Here is a 16027-nt window from a genome sequence, read left to right as displayed (position 1 = left end):
TATCTCATGACATCATTTTAGCGATAATGTATTTTTTTTTGTTTTCAATTATGTATAAACTTTATTAACTTACAGTAGTAGAAAAATCATTGAAAATATTAACAACATCATCGTTTACTTAATCACTCTGCGGTATCACACTAAACAAATTTGACATTAACTGCAGATAATCCTCCTCAACCAATTGAACCTGAGATAATTCACAGAAACCCGGTTCGGTGGGTAAGGAGAAACTGTGCAATTCTAATTCAGTTGTGGTATCATCTTCTGTGGCATATTCACCATCGGCATAGAGACGCTTACGACTTACGGCTACATCCAAACTGGGTGTCGATGCGGCCACATGTTGTGCATTTTGTGCAGCAGCTCCAATGGGACTTAGGACACGAGTCATATCGAAATTGGTTCTCTGCTGATGCTGCAAATGCTGCCGTCTTACCACATTCACACGCAACTCATTGAGATTGGAGCTGCTAACACGTCGCACGACATCCGTATTTCGGGTGGCTAAACTTCTGGCGGGATCGTGGAATTTAATCTTTAACAGGCCATGCTTACGTCTCACCCACTGGCAGCGTGAATCTCGATAGTCCACAATCACCTTGCGACGCACAAACTCGTGATAGCTAAGTAGCTCGCTATTGACATCTCGACGAATTATTTGCTTCCAACGTGGCTCTAGTTCGGGCAGGCGTATCATATAAATGCCTTGGGAGGCAACAAACATCAACAAATGCTCCAAGGCCACCAAACACAATTGGCCATCCAAATTGGAGAGTAGCTCACTCGAGGAGCAAGCAACTGAGGATATAGAATTGGTCGAGAGGTTCTTCGAAAAAGTGCGTGAACTTGGATTAATTGATGAATCAATGGAACTGGTTGTATTACTTTGATCCGCCATATGTCCTATATCCCGATTATTTAACTTATTGAGAGGTAATTCGTGAAAGCCATGATTTTGCTAAACGAAAATCATGAGATAAATCAACTGGAAAATGGTTATTTAGTTAGTTTAGCTTACCAGATTTAAAGCCTTAACAAAAATGTTAACCATATTGAGAAGCATTCCAAATGTTAGGGTAACATTTTGATCATTTAATTTGGATGCCCCAAAAGTCACATCCAAAATGGAATCCCATTTGTGTGGCGAATAAATGGTATTGCAAAGCAAATCTAGAAGATCCGGTGAGAATTGTTGCAAGGATTTGACACAATAGATAATGACGTAAGTGAGTCTAATAAGAGAGAGAGAGATAATTGGTTATAATGAATTTAAAAAATCTAAAGGCAAGTTAGCTTACTCATTGCAGGCTGTAATGATTTCGTCATCGATTAAAATGCTATCCGTGCTACGTAGTATCTCCAATTGAGAGCGCCGGCCAGCTAAAAGACACTTTAAATTGCGGTGCTGATGAAACAGCGAAGACGAATGACACAAAAGACCTTTGACAGCGCGCTAAAACGACAATTGAATGAGTTAAGTACTCCATGAACTATTTCCACACCATAATTACCATTATGTTAGCCAACGATGAAGGATGATCCGCACGCCATTCCATTTCATGCTCCGATAGACTAGCCACTAGTGTAATAGCTGCTTTGATTAACTGCATGGCAGCTGGTTCTAGTGATTGTTTAACCAGCAAGAGCGACTCCACCAAATAAACCTCATGTATGCCAATAAATTGTAAGACATCCGAGAGAAAACTTTTCTTATGCTTATCATAGATAATGTTAACCAACTCAATGCCTCTAGCATAGATGGGCCACCATTCCTCCACGGTCCAGCGTTCGTTATCGGCTCCTTGGGGTTTACTAAATTCATTCATTCTCGACTCCAAAAGTTCATGCGGTGGCAGTAAGTTCAACCATAAACATTCTCCCACATCGCAATGCAAAAACTCCACGGAACAATGACTTTTGGCAAAGACTATCAGAACATCTAAGAGTTGGGCACTCAACACTTGTTTCGAATGCAATGGCAAGGTATGGGAGATGCAGCGCATTAGACGTTGGAATAGTCTCACCGAGACAAAAGGTAAATCCCAATTGCCGGGTCCATCATTATGGAATATGGTGGCCACTGCTTTGAGTAAATTGAGGCACAATATTAAGGAATTTTCTGAGATCGCGTACTCATTTGGTTTAACCGATTGATGATCCAAGCTAACCGAATTCTCCATATGTTGCAGCTCCATGCAAATAATGCTCACGACAGAGTTGAGAAAACGCAAAGCAATCGATGTATCCTTGATTAACAAATTCGTATGCAAATGGGCGCATTTCGTTATAATGGCCAGACATGCCTCTTTGGCCCTCACATGTAAATCCTCATAGGATGAGCATATCCTATTCATTAGCTGCAGCAAGTTCTCCATTAATTCCTCCTCATCTTGCGGGGAATTTGTGTAAGAATGATTGAATTTAAGCAATATGAATACATAAAGTTCAGCTAGCATTATAAAGGGACGCATATCATCTATATAATGAGCCCGATCTACCAAGACATTTAAACAATTTTTAGCCAAAAACTTAAACTGAGGTTCCGGAATGGTCATGAACTTTGGTTGCTTCTTGAGAAGAATGATGATTAAATCTTTAAATGATTGCAAGCAGCAAATCCAATCGGGCAAATCATCCGAGGAACTCAATTGTTTTGCCGGCTCCTTAGGCATAACGAAAACATAATCTAGCCACTTTTCAAACCATTTTTTCTCAAAGAACTTTTCCAAAACTTTCTTTAGGGCTCCATTTTTATCATCGCCAGTGTATATCTCAATGGATACCATATTGATCAATTGGGTGTAGATTCGCAGATTAGTCTGAAGTTCAGTGAAGAGGGGCGAGCATAGTTTATTCCAGAAACCCTTTTCCTTGGTCAAATCATCAACCAGCATTTGCAAATTATTTTTCCACAACGAATGGAAAATATTCATTATTCTGCTAGGCAACATTTGCTGTATGGTTAGAGGTTCCTGTTCCAGGGCATCAAGGAATTCTCTCATATAGGTAACAATACTTTCACCAATATTGGGTGTCGTCTTGCCATAAATCTCCTTGCCAAAGAAGGATTGCGCACGTTTGTCCTCCTTATAATTGACCTTGAAGAAAGCTTCGGTCACGCCAGGTTGCTTGGCTATGCAGGCATCGACCAGCTCCAGAATGGCTATCTTAATTTCATCACTCTCCAAGTCATCGGGCATCTTTTGCATAAAAGTAAGCCTGATTTGATCAGCCTCCATGTCCAGGCAGGCCAACAGAGACATATTAAACTCCAGAGCAATTCGCTTCAGCAGGCGACACGATAAAATGGGTAACCATCTATCGAATATATTGGACATGTAACTGCATACTGTGGGTATAATCCTGAGGGTATCTCTTTGCTTGGGTTGCGTATAGATCAAAGCCTCCAGGGGCGATAAAGAATTCTCTCCCGTCTTGCCATAGACACTCTCCTTCATGCGCAACAATTGCATCAAAATGCGCATAGATAGTCTCACTAGCATCATTAGACCATGTGGCTGTTGTTGCATCCAGTTTGTTTCCAACTCCATGGAATATTGTACAAAGGCATTGCCAACACCCACGAATCGCAGCAGGACCAAACCATTTTCCAAATTAAGCAACGAGTAAACACAGACTTTTAGCAATAGATCTGCTGAAACTGACGGCGTGGGATTGCTTGAGGATCCAAGTAAGTCCAAGATATCGCATATAAAACTTAAGACTTCAAAGTAAATACGATTCTTGTCCTCTTGCTTTTTGAAGTGCCAGGCATGGATATGAGGAAAAACATCTCTTAGTAGGAAAATCAAACCAGGAATTTCCACCTGAGTAAAACGATTCCTTTTCAATTTCGTATATGTGCGCAGGAAATGCAAATAGGCCAGCAGAAAGTCATAACTCTCACTCTTCTTCTCCACATTGTCTATAATAGAGCCAAGGAAACGGGATTCAAAGCAAACCTCACTCCCGCTGGCATAAAGTTTGTAATCATTAAGAACATCCGATCCCGTTGATGCAGTAATCGATGGTAGTATACCCAAATGTCTGATTCTCGTGAAGATCTCCTCATCCACCAAATGCAGCAGGGCAGTGCAGACACTCAAACAACTGGCCATTAATCGTGCCGGCGGATACTGCAAACTCTTGAATTTGTTCAATAGATCTACGCACATTTCTGTGGGATGAACCATTTGGGAACTGATGCCATCTATGGACTTCACACGTTGCACAGCTGCCTCCAAATACAATAGACCAGCTTCCACACGTTTGATCCTCTCACTGGACTCAAATTCACCATTCAAATGAGGAGTTTCCTTCAACAGGCAGTTAATCTCATGATGCAAAGCATGAAAATAGTTCACCTGAGTGCGAAAATGCATAAAACAGCTTGAGGGATGTTGTACTGCCGTGCAGGTGGTTCCAGCCTCTATCTCGAAGTCTATGTGAGCAAAAGGCTTGACTCTCGCCGTTAATTCATATTCATCCGGTCCCAGTTCCCGCAATCTGTGCTCTCTTTCATCATATAATACAGCCAATATGGGTAGGGATTCCAATTGATTTTTGATCTGTGAATGGAATTAGCAAGTCAAGTAAATGCAAACGGTTTCCATAAGGATCTACTTACATAAGTGCCCTGTCCTGCTTTGGTTAGGGCCAGAGCCAACTTTGAAAGGTGGGCAAAATCAAGAGGAAAGTTCTCCAGCAATGAATTATAAAGCGAACGGATACCACCGTCTAAAAGTAAATTTAATTAAACTTTTCATAATTATTCATTTTCTGTATATAGCCCACCTTGACTACAAAAATCCTTGGCCAATTGGGGCCATGACAAAAGTTCACACAGTAAATCATAGATTCCCTCATATTGAGAGCAACTGCCATCGCCATCGAAGAGATCGCACAAATAACCCAACAGGTTGTAGATGGTCTTTCTAACAATTCGCGATAGCAAACTGTCGTCGGAGAACATGGGATGCTTGAGAATGGAATGCATTTCAATGAAGCATTTCAAATCTACTGAACGTTTGCCCAATTGTCGGCAGAATAGTAAACTGGCTGGATCATCTGCATCATTGGTCAGACGCAGGCGTAGCAACATCCAAGCGAGAAGTAAAGGACCATGCTCTGTTTTAAGATGCATAGAAGCAATTTCTACATTGAGTTCCGCTATAAATTGTTCAATCTCATTGCTGGGCAAATGTTCGAGGGAATCAAAGGATTTAAGAAGCAACATATGTTCCGAGTAGTTTAGACTCTTAATAAGATCCTGATGATAGATATTTCCCTCGTTTAGGTTATTGTAAATGCGTCCAAAAGAATGCTGCTTGAAAGCGGAAAACATGCGCTTTATCTCCTTAAGACCCATGGGCATATGTTCGCTGAGGAGCAACAAGATGTGGAGAACTTCATTGGTTTCTCGGGCATTTCGCTCTGACCAATTGATTAGCCTATCAGCGGAATGATAACATTCTCCTGCCATCAGTTTACGTGGCGGCAGTTCATTAATTAAACTTTCCAATTGCTCCAAATAAGATTGAAGCAATTTTTCCAGCGTCAGCTTGTCTACAATTTGGATGTACTGTTTCTGATACGGATGATTTGGTACTCCGTAGAATACTAATATATTCTTCATTATCTTAAGCACAATCATCCGTTCGAGCGAATAATAATGACGAATATCCTCCAGCAATTTGGTCATATTGGTATCTGTGGATATGAGTTGGGTCAGCAAACTTGATGAACCTCTATACTCCTTGGTTAGATAATAGCACAGTAAATCCCAGCATTGAGTAGACTCAAGATTTAGCATTTCCTGCAATGTCTCAGTGAAGGGCAATAGCTTCTCCTGCTTCTTTTCCTTTAACAAAGTCGCCAACTCCACATTTGAAGCCTTTTTTGGCTTGAACTGAAGCACACCATCCTGCAGTTCGGAGGAGATGCGTAACAACTCCTCACCCACCGTCTCCTGCGGTGTCTCATAGTGTATGCCAGAGACCATTTGCCACAGCCGTTTCCAATCATGGCTAGAACATGATTAGAATGAAAATTAGATGGGAATCTATAGGATTTAATTAACACTTACATGTTGCTTCTCTTTTCGACCGCCGGCATGGTTTTGTTTTAATAAATAATAATAAATAACAACACTCGGTTTCCCACGCGCAACTTTCGCGGTAAATTTGAAGCTGCCAACTCGTTTTTTTAGGTTTTGCTCCGGAATATCGATTTTCGATAGGTTTTGCTCCGTAAATGTCGATTAACCAACATTTGTTTTAAAACTCATCTCTAGTATCGGGTCAATTTGGTCACATTAATTCAGTGTGCGGCGCATTTCATTAGTTTTTGTTTCTTATTTTTAATAAAGAGAAATAAATGTCATTTCAATTGCCAACGACTACCACAGCTCCGGCTGCTGCACCTGCTTTCTCCTTTGGACTAAATCCTTCAGCTGCAACGGCCGCAGCGCCGGCGGCAAAGCCAACGTTTTCATTTGCCGCACCGGCAGCAACAGGAGTGCCCACACTTGGCGCCAATCTTGGAGGCGGGGATGCAGACACTGTTAAGGCAGCTGCCCAGGCAGCACCACCACCGTTTGGTGGCTTTGGATTGGGAGCAACTGCGACGCCAGCTTTGGCAACTGTGACTCCAGTGGCAACCACATCGGCTGCAGCTCCAGCTGCTGCACCGCTCTTTGGAGGTTTTAAGGCCCCGGCTGCAGCAGCACCAACAGCAGCAATAGCACCGGTGGTAGCAGCAACCACTACAGCAGCTTCTGCACCTGCTCCACTGGTGCCGGCGCCAGCTCCCGTTGCCGTGGCTCCCACTCTGCCTGCAGTGGGCACCACTGCTCTCAATGCAGCTGCAGTTCCAGCCACTACTGGAGGCTTTACCAACCTTACTACAGAAACCAAAACTACGGACTCTTCAGCCGTCTCTACCACTTCTCAATTGTCGTACAATCAACTGGAGGATCATATTAACAAATGGACACTCGAGTTCGAAGAGCAAGATAAGATCTTCACCGAACAGGCCACACAAATCAATGCCTGGGATAAGCTTCTAATAAGCAACAACCTCAAAATTGTCGAACTAAACGATGCTGTACGTAAAGTAAAAAACGATCAACAAGTGCTGGATCAGGAACTGGAATTTATTGCCACCCAGCACAAAGAGCTCGAGGAGAGTTTGGGCCCCCTGGAAAAGGAATTCAATAGTTTGAATCGTGATGATGTGGAGCGCAAGCAAACGTATCTAATGGTTGAGAATCTGGATACCCAACTTAAACAAATGTCGGAGGATCTTAAGGAGATAATTGATAATCTGAATGAGGCCAACAAGGGACAGGATAATACCGATCCCATAATACAAATTGGCAAGATATTAAATGCCCACATGAGCTCCCTGCAATGGATTGAGTCCCAGTCTACGAACATATGCAAAAAATTGGATGACATTGGCAAGATTCAAGATAGCCAAAAAAGAGAAATCTTTCGTCCTCCCTTCTAGATTATAAAAACATATATATAAATATAGAATGTATGATTTGGAAAATAAAAATTGTTAGATTCCATGAAAAAGAAGACGTTTTTAATAAAAGTAAATAATGGATTCTATTTTCCCTGTCAGTGTTCTTTTCGTAAAAATATTTGTTTCATGCCATTTTATAAACTTAATAAATTGTTTATATTTTTTTACATACAAAAATATATATTTGAAACAATTCCCATCAATAATTCTTAAAGTGCTTAAGTCTAAAGAGTGGAGCCATCTTTCCCTTAGTGCTACAGGCTAAGAATCCACTATTGGGGGAGAAGGCCAATCCTCGGACGTAGCCGATGGTATCATGATTTTGAGTGGGAAAATTAGAATAGACTGTGGAACTAGGAAAATGTGCCAATTTTATCGAATTCAAGACATCAATCGAACACATGGCCAGCAGCTCGGATGAATGATTAAATTTCAAGCCCGTAACCGAGGTGCGCAAATTCATGAAGCTCTTCTCAGGTTGGGGAATCGAGGACTTCCATACCTTCTCAAAGTCATAGACATTGACGACGCCCTCACTACTGCCAGTGGCCAGCATGCGTTGATTGGGCGACAACTCAACGGTTTGGCCATTGATGCAGCCCTCATCGGTGAATGAATGCTCCACGATGCGTTGTCGAAGCGAAAGTATATTTACCTGGCTGGTGATGCCACAGCAGATAACATACTTGGAATCTGCCGTCCAGCTGAGTGCTCTCACTTGACCCTCCTGTTTGTAAGTGTGCAGCAGCTCATTCGTGTCCGTTGTGTAAATGTGTATATGACCAAAGGCTCCACATACGGCTATATATTTGCCGCATGGGGAAATCTCGAAGCGATTGAAGCTCTTGACGTCCTTGTGAATCTTTAGATACGTGGCTTTGGCCTCAAGAAGATCGTATACACAATAGAGTGGTCGTGAGGATCCAAAAAATGCCTTTGTTCCGCAAGGTGTTATTCTTGTGCAATAGATCGGGAATTTCGGAAATCTAATCATATGCAATTTCTCATTCTTTTGGCCATCCACCTTATAAAGACTGGCCATGCCGTTTTGGCCAGATACCAAAGCCGCTCTACTTGTGGGATGAAATTGAACACCCGATACGGTACGCTCGCAGTATGTGGCTCTATTTAAGTCTTTGACTTTTTTGAAATACAAAATCTTGGGTCTTAACTCTCGCGACTTCGCCTTGTGGTCAATGAAGCCAACAGTCTTCAGTAGTTGCTCATCATCGGAGGAGGAATCGGTGGAGTCCGCACTCTTTTGTCGCTTCTCCTTTGGCTCCGCCCATTTGGGTTGGGTCATGGTACGTTCGTAACGCTGGGTCAGATATTCTTTGTAGGATTTATCTTTCTTCAAGTGATTTAATGGTCCAGTATGTTTAGTGGCCTTCTTGACTTCACCCAATTCCAACTCATCATCATCCGAGTCGGTCCAAGCTGCTTGACGTTTAGTAACAGGTTTCTTTGCTTTCTCCTCATCTTCGGGTTGGTATTTGTGACCCACAGATTTGGCTAGATTTGAAAGGAATTTCTGCTTATCCCCAAAGAGCACCTTTTCCATGGGCACCTCAATGTAGGTCGACACCGGTTTTTGTGCCTCTTCTTTTTTCTCCTCCTTGGCATAGATGGCCATAAGCTCCTTGAGGTCATCCATGCTATCGCTGGAATCGTCAGAATTCATGGTTGTATATAGTTTTAACAATTAATCTGCAAATAAATGTCTTCGAACAGCAAAAAGTATACACGTGCAGTGTTTTAGTGTGACCAAGTGTTGTAAACAAAAAATACTAACCCAGTAAACGAAAACAGCTGTTTACATACTTTGCAAGTGTGTACACACTCAATGGTGGGAAAATTATTTGGCGGCTTTTTTGAATTACGTTTGCAATCTAAACTGCTAGAGTAATTAATTGTTAACGGTTACTTGACTTCTGAGCTACTTTCAGATATAAAACCTTTTAAACAAAATTACCCTTACATATGAAAACCTTTCATAATCCTAATTAATATTTGTTTAATATGTTTCAGAGAACAAAAGGTATAATGATAGCGTGGTGTGTAAAACTTTGATCGTGAAAGCATGAAAATACAAATTCTTGGAATCCAAGTGACTTTAAATATCAATGATATATTAAAACACACGAATACCAGCAATAATTATGTATATTTCATGTGCAACCCTTTTTGCCTTCGTCAGCGATTAACTGCGGTAAGCTCATTCATATCCTTTACTTGTTCTTCCTCTTACCGTTTTTTTTTGCTTTATGACACGCGTAATTCGAGTCAAAATATGCAATTAAACAAAAACTTCTTGACTGTAAAAATATTTGCATAACTTGGGCAAACAAATGTCAGAGCACGTCGTCGTCGTCATCGTCGTCGGCGACGGCATCATCTCAAGCTGAAAGACAATGCTAAGTTGTTGTTGAACTTGTCATTACACACACACACCCCCACATACACACACACACACACACACAAAACAAAACCATGGGGTGGTACTTCAACTAAAGTGTAGATTAATAGCCTGGGCGTAGAGTGAGACAGAGCCAGAGACAAAGAGTGAGAACGGCATAGACAGAGTGGGGGTGGTGGTGGTGGCGGTGATGGGAGTGAGTATAAGCAAGAGGGCAGAAATCAGCGCTCGTAAAATTTACGTAAAATTCATTAAGCGCAACAAAAGACGAGGAAAAACAGGTTGCTGCCAAAAAAGGAGAGAGGGGGATTTACAGGAACAAAAAAAAAAACACCGAGAGAAATAAAGGATTCCCGGTTAGTTTTCCCTCATAACTGTTTCGGCACACAGATTACGTAACAATGAACGTAAGCTTCTTCCGTAATGTGCTGTAACGTGCAGATGAAATGAACAATAAGTTAAATGCTTTTGGGTATACTCCAAAAGTTTTCCTTTCGATTTTCTTTTAGCCATTGACTTTCTCCCAGTGTATTGTACTTACAATCGTTTAGAGACAAAAGCCTTTTGCATAGTTGATAAGAAGCGTCGACGCGTTGCGATGCGATACCAAAAGCTTGTGGTTCCCCCTAAAGTGTGTGCCCGGTTTGTTGCGCCACAAATTTTTGTCATTTCAAAGGATACCAGCCGAGCACATACCGAGCAGCAGTTACCCATTCCCCATTATACTATCCCTAACGTATTCCCTCTCCGCTTAGTGCAGCGAAGCGAAGCGCAACTATGTACATATTTTGCGCTGTGCACCTTAAGTAGCCTGAGACGTCATCGTCATCCTCATCCTCATCGCCTGGCGTCACAAATGACTGATAGATTAGTGTGTTGACATTAAGTTTAATACTATTTTTTGGCCTTGGCATAGCAAACCAAATGGTTTAAAGTATTCTGTTGGTATGGCGTCCAATTTTCGGCCACGCAAAATGTACCAACATGTGTTGCGGTTTGTGCCCCTCTTTCACCCAATGCTTGCTTGATGATGGTGATGCCAATGCCAATGCCGTTGCCAATGTTGTCTGAATGTGGATATGTGTGTGTGTGTGTGTGTGATTGTGTGTATACAATTTGGGTGGGCGTTCCCGTGGTCGCTGTGGTATGTAATGAGTTTTACGTTCTTGTTATTGTTGTTGTTGTTGTTGTTGTTAATGCCCCCCATTCAATTTACCCCCGTGCTACGTGGGTGTCTGTCGAAATTTTGTGTGGCCAAGAGATAAGCCTGGCCTCGTCCTAATTCCGGTAATTAACGTCTTTTATCAACTGATTTAAGCGGTTAGGTTTAGGTAACACAAATCCCTACAAGAAACGTAATAGAAAGCACTATGCAAAGTCCTTAAGAAGGCAACAAGGAATTAATCATAGAGTCTCGACGACTTTATTAGATGAAAATACTTAAATTTTGCTACAAATTTAAGTATTCTACTCGAGGCAAACTAAAGTAAGCGAAATGTATGCTATACAGTTAAAAATCTTACTAAACTTAGTCATGAGACTGATTAACTGCCTTCTAAAGTTGAAGAAACATTCAAATTATGCTTAATTTGTGTTAAAGTTCAGTTACTGAAATTGTTATTAACTTATTTGCAGAATAAATAGCAACTGCATACACATTTTGTGCATGCAAATTTTAAGTGCAGTTGGCAAGTACGTTTATTACAAATTTTCTGCTTCTTTATTGTTTTTTTTTTTTTTTTTTTGGTATGTCAGTACAATACTGACAACACAAGTTGAGCGACGGTAAAAGGGCAACAACAAGAACAACAACTTATTAACGCGCAATCTGAGCTCTGCAATTGACCGCAACCATGATGATGATGACGGCAACAACGAGAACGTCGTTGGCGATGGCGATGGCGATGACGATGACGACAGACGGAAACGGAAACGGCAAATAAACGCACGAGAGCACGGATGACGTGCGGACAAACGGACGACTCCGACTCCGGTTCGTTTTGGGTTCAGTAACTACGCGCGCGGTACAATTGTGTTTGCATGCAACATTGGAGCATTGGGGCAAACGGGCATTTATCTGGCTACCCTGCTGGTTGAACCTGCTGCAACTGCGCCAACAACTGGCCACGCCCCAAAATGTAATACATTGCGGTTGGGATGTTGCATGTTTGTGGGCGCTCGCTTGCGTTTTTTTCTCTCTCTTTGCCCAATCCCAATCCTTACCATTCCTTTTATTATTTCTGTTTTTTTGCCTGCACGGAAAGGATTTCTGCTGCTTAATTTGTGGCTTTCAACCAAACAGAATGCACATACAAGCATATGTTGGTAGCTAGGTAGAAGAAGAGTTAACCAAATGCTGGCCCAAACAACGAACCAACCAGCCAGCTGGCCATCAGCAATCAGAATCACGAATATTTGCCTTCTAGTATTATTCCGGGAAGCCCTTAAATATGATTATGGCCCACATACGTTTGTTAGTAAAACTGAATTGACGTCGGCCTATGTGGCAGGCTTTTGATTGTCCTTTTTGCATCTTCACGATGCAAATTTCCACGAACTTGATTTAATTGTCACACATTATTGTATGTACCACAATTACACGGAAAAATGCGCAACAACAATTCATGAAAAAAAAAAAAAAAACTAATAATAACAAACTACGAAGCTCTGGTTTTGTTTCTCTGTTCTCTCTCTCTCTCCCTCCTCTTTCTCCATTTCTGTTATGTTTTCTGCTGTACTTTTGCCCCCCTTTGCGCCATTTTGCAATTGTAGTTTATTTTAATACCGCAATTAGTTGTACGTAGCACTGTGAGGGCACACGCAAAGCCAAAAACCCAACCAACACATTGTATGCATTGTGCCCCTCGATGGCACCCCTCTCCATCCATTAGAGGTTGTCATGTTGCTGCACAATTTTAAGTTGGAATGGTGACTGTTGGTGGTTCAGTACTTGATGCTTTTGTGGCTCCGGTGGCTCGTGGTGGCTCGTGGTGTTGTCATTATCGTTAACAGATGCATAAAATGTCCAAAGTGAAAGATAATTTTCAAACATTCATACATACATACATTCGTGTGTGGCTATATAGATTCATCAATTATGTACTCATTATTCTAAAATCAATTTGTCGACACGGCTTCAGTGCAGGAGTTATTAATTGATTTTTAAGTGTCATTCGAATTGCTCAAATTGTTTCGGTGTCCAATCAGAGAGAAACCAGGTGCTGTCAACGACAAACGACTGCAATACATTCACGTATCTACATACATATATGCTATCAGCTATATGGTATATCGAATTTGCAGTACACTGTGCAAAATAAAAAAGGTTTGAATAACAAAGGCTTACCTTTAGATTTGTCTAAAAATGCAGTTAGGACTAATATTTAGTTTCGCATTGTTTTTGGAACTGTGTTTAAAAATGCTTCAAGTTAATATAAAGATATGGCTTTTGCGAACTGCCGAAGTGCCGGATTAAGCTAGCGTAACCAAAATATTATTATTCGGTTTTGTGAAGGAATTTCAAAGATCGAATGAATGAAAGTCGCATCTAACATTTTAATGCTTGAAAGAAATAGTTTATAAAACTAAAATTAACGCAATTTTGAAAAAAACACTATTCTTTAAACTAAAAATTTAGTTTTGTCACTTTAATGCAGATGGAAAGACATTAAAGTTAGGGATATGAAGACAAATGCTTCAAGGATCGAGTAATGAAACTAAACTTTATTTGAATACAGTGCTATTGTTTGACATTTTTGTCTCGCTCTAAAAGATAACTTGATTGAATTTTAAACAAATTTGAAAAGCCACATTCGACATTCGCTTAAATTTGTTAAAGTTTTCAAGTTTTTGAAAATTATTCACAATTTATTTTTGTCAATTAAGCTGTTTAATCTTTTAGTAATCAAAAATCGTATTACAATTCTCCTAAAAATCTCGAGGCCCGTGGCATATATGCTAGTCCCCCTAAGTGGCTTATCCGGAAATGGGGATAACTAAAACTGAAAAAGTCAATATATAGATAGTTTTATGACAGGTTTAATAAAGATTTTCACAAAGTAAAACTAAGACATTTTCGGTTGATTAGATTTGCCACGCCATTTTCAAAGAACTCTGATCTGTCGATGCTCTATTTCGAAATCTTGAAATTTCTTAACTTCTCGGGATCAATCCATCATAACGCCGAGTGATTGTTTTTGAACCGGATCCTGTCAATGTTTCAAAATTTTTAATTATTTTTAATTCATCGACCAACGGGTCCTATCCCAAAAGTTTGTTAGTTTTTCCTTCTTTTGTTCCACCTTTCAAATAAATGAGTTCTTGAATCAAATAGAAAGGATTATGGCAAACTGTGTAAACGGTATTTAAAACAAATACTTGCAATCCCTTGTAATTAAGGTTCTAGATTGTTATGACCCAATCGCGTTGAACGCTTTTCAAGCTTTCTTAGGAGCTGCTTCTTTCGAAATCCTTGCCAGTTTTTTACAGTGTCGTGTCATTTGCCATATATATGTAGAGAGAAATAAAAACCGTTAAAGTAATCAATTATAAAAGCGCTTTTTATGCTGATTGCACTTAATATTTTTTTTGTGTATGCCTCAACTAAATGCCAATTAAAATTCGTAATTATTTTTTAATGGCATTTTGTGGTCAATATATCCGGCGAATCATTGCACACAGCAGAGAAGGCAAGGATTAAGATTGCTTTTGGTTTGAGGCCAGTGACAAGCGCTAACTGGTCGGTGAGGTCATTCAATCGGTCGGTCGGACGGTCAGTCATTATGTTAGTGACGCTATTGACATTTCTGTCGTGAATGGTCAATCCAATACTTACTTCAATATCAAATATCAATTGCATGACTTGTCCAAAGTGATGACGCCTCAAAGCAACACACTCACAGTCAGTCATTCATGGCCCAATGTCCTAAGAAAATTGCAAGCAATTGCAACGACTACAAGGACATAAAGGATTCATATACGCAATGTGAAGGAGAACCACCATATACCGCCTGGAGCGTTCGAAATTCAAGCAATCATCACTATCAGCGTTTCGTTTCAAAAACGACACGACACGATACGACACCACACACACACGCACACACACACACACATATACAATGAGCTGCCGCTCCAGGAAAAGCGGCAGGTTGTCGCTCATATCGTTTCAAACGACATGCCGCAAGTGACAATCATTTATATTTAATAAACAACTAACAGAAATGCGAGAACGAGCAGCAGCGACAGAAGCAGGAATAACTGGCGGTGAGCGGTTCCGGGTGCCTCCATTGATTGCTATGTTCCTGAAATGCCCAAAGGCACAAAAAGCCACCAGGACAGCGGACAGAGCATAGCACCAAAGAAGAATGGTGATACGTTGGTCATTGTCTATCTGTGTGTGTGTGTGTGTGTGGCCCGTTAGAAATTGTTTATCATGCATTTTGTTCGGCATTCAATGTTGAGGCGTCTGAATAATGCAGCAGGTAACCACCTACCCTTGAAACCACCCATCACCCACCACCCACACGACATTTCCGAGTGATCAGCGCGCCAGAACAAAGCAAATAAATAAGTAAGCATGAAACAATACAAAATATAACAGAAAAACAGAAAAAAAAACACACACAAACAACTACAATAATGCCAGACCATAAACTATTCTCTCGATTCCGATTCAGTTGTGTTTTGCTTTGGGCGTTCATTCAAATTGAATATTGAAAGACCATCGACCATACAAAAACTGCCAAACGCTTGAATTATGCATTAATGATGTCTCCCCTTACCCCTTAGAAGGGGTTTTTTTTCACAGTCCAAGTAAAAGGACAAGACAATGGCGTACCCATCCCTTCGAACCAGGGTTCGACCTGGTTGTTGGCCCCTTTACTTATTAATTTTTTATGCGTCTGCTATTTTTATGCTCGGACATGAAAGAACTTTTTATATGCTTTTTTTTGAAAATTTAGCTGAATTTCCATAGTTGTTGCCTTTGTGGACGTTTTCCCTTTTTTTTTTTATTTTGGGGGGTGTAGACCAAACGCTTTCGATTATTTAGTGGAAAAATCCAATAAATCGTCTCTGGAC

The 16027-nt window shown here is 40.7% G+C and overlaps 3 protein-coding genes across 3 annotated transcripts; 1 reads left to right on the top strand and 2 right to left on the bottom strand.

Moving 5' to 3' along the window:
* Positions 1–31: 31 nt before the first annotated feature.
* Positions 32–6191, bottom strand: Nup188 (nuclear pore complex protein Nup188). The gene is made up of 7 exons (XM_068288314.1): positions 6089–6191; positions 4798–6029; positions 4631–4740; positions 1515–4571; positions 1302–1456; positions 1022–1235; positions 32–961 (listed from the first exon to the last, which is right to left on the bottom strand). The coding sequence occupies exons 1-7, from the start codon at positions 6115–6117 to the stop codon at positions 119–121; spliced, it is 5640 nt and encodes a 1879-aa protein (XP_068144415.1). The 5' UTR covers positions 6118–6191; the 3' UTR covers positions 32–118.
* A 111-nt stretch (positions 6192–6302) lies between these two features.
* Positions 6303–7586, top strand: Nup62 (Nucleoporin 62kD). Its single transcript, XM_068288316.1, has one exon. The coding sequence runs from the start codon at positions 6379–6381 to the stop codon at positions 7510–7512; it is 1134 nt and encodes a 377-aa protein (XP_068144417.1). The 5' UTR covers positions 6303–6378; the 3' UTR covers positions 7513–7586.
* wcd (U3 small nucleolar RNA-associated protein 18 homolog wicked) lies at positions 7572–9298 on the bottom strand. The gene has a single exon (XM_068288315.1). It carries the CDS (start codon positions 9212–9214, stop codon positions 7733–7735), a length of 1482 nt encoding a protein of 493 aa, XP_068144416.1. The 5' UTR covers positions 9215–9298; the 3' UTR covers positions 7572–7732.
* Positions 9299–16027: the final 6729 nt, after the last annotated feature.

This window comes from Drosophila tropicalis, unplaced genomic scaffold (genome assembly GCF_018151085.1).
Source record: "Drosophila tropicalis isolate 14030-0801.00 unplaced genomic scaffold, ASM1815108v1 contig_593, whole genome shotgun sequence".
NCBI classification, from domain to species: Eukaryota; Metazoa; Arthropoda; class Insecta; order Diptera; family Drosophilidae; genus Drosophila; species Drosophila tropicalis.
This window is presented reverse-complemented; position numbering and strand designations above follow the sequence as displayed.

Excerpts from the sequence above, each read along its gene's own strand:
- Nup188 (XM_068288314.1), bottom strand. The coding sequence starts at position 6,117 with ATGCCGGCGGTCGAAAAGAGAAGCAACAT. Across the intron at positions 4,741-4,797 it reads CAAGGATTTTTGTAGTCAAG|ACGGTGGTATCCGTTCGCTT; the intron begins GTGGGCTATATA and ends ATTTACTTTTAG. Across the intron at positions 962-1,021 it reads TTGTTAAGGCTTTAAATCTG|CAAAATCATGGCTTTCACGA; the intron begins GTAAGCTAAACT and ends ATTTTCGTTTAG.
- Nup62 (XM_068288316.1), top strand. The coding sequence starts at position 6,379 with ATGTCATTTCAATTGCCAACGACTACCACAGCTCCGGCTGCTGCACCT.
- wcd (XM_068288315.1), bottom strand. The coding sequence starts at position 9,214 with ATGAATTCTGACGATTCCAGCGATAGCATGGATGACCTCAAGGAGCTT.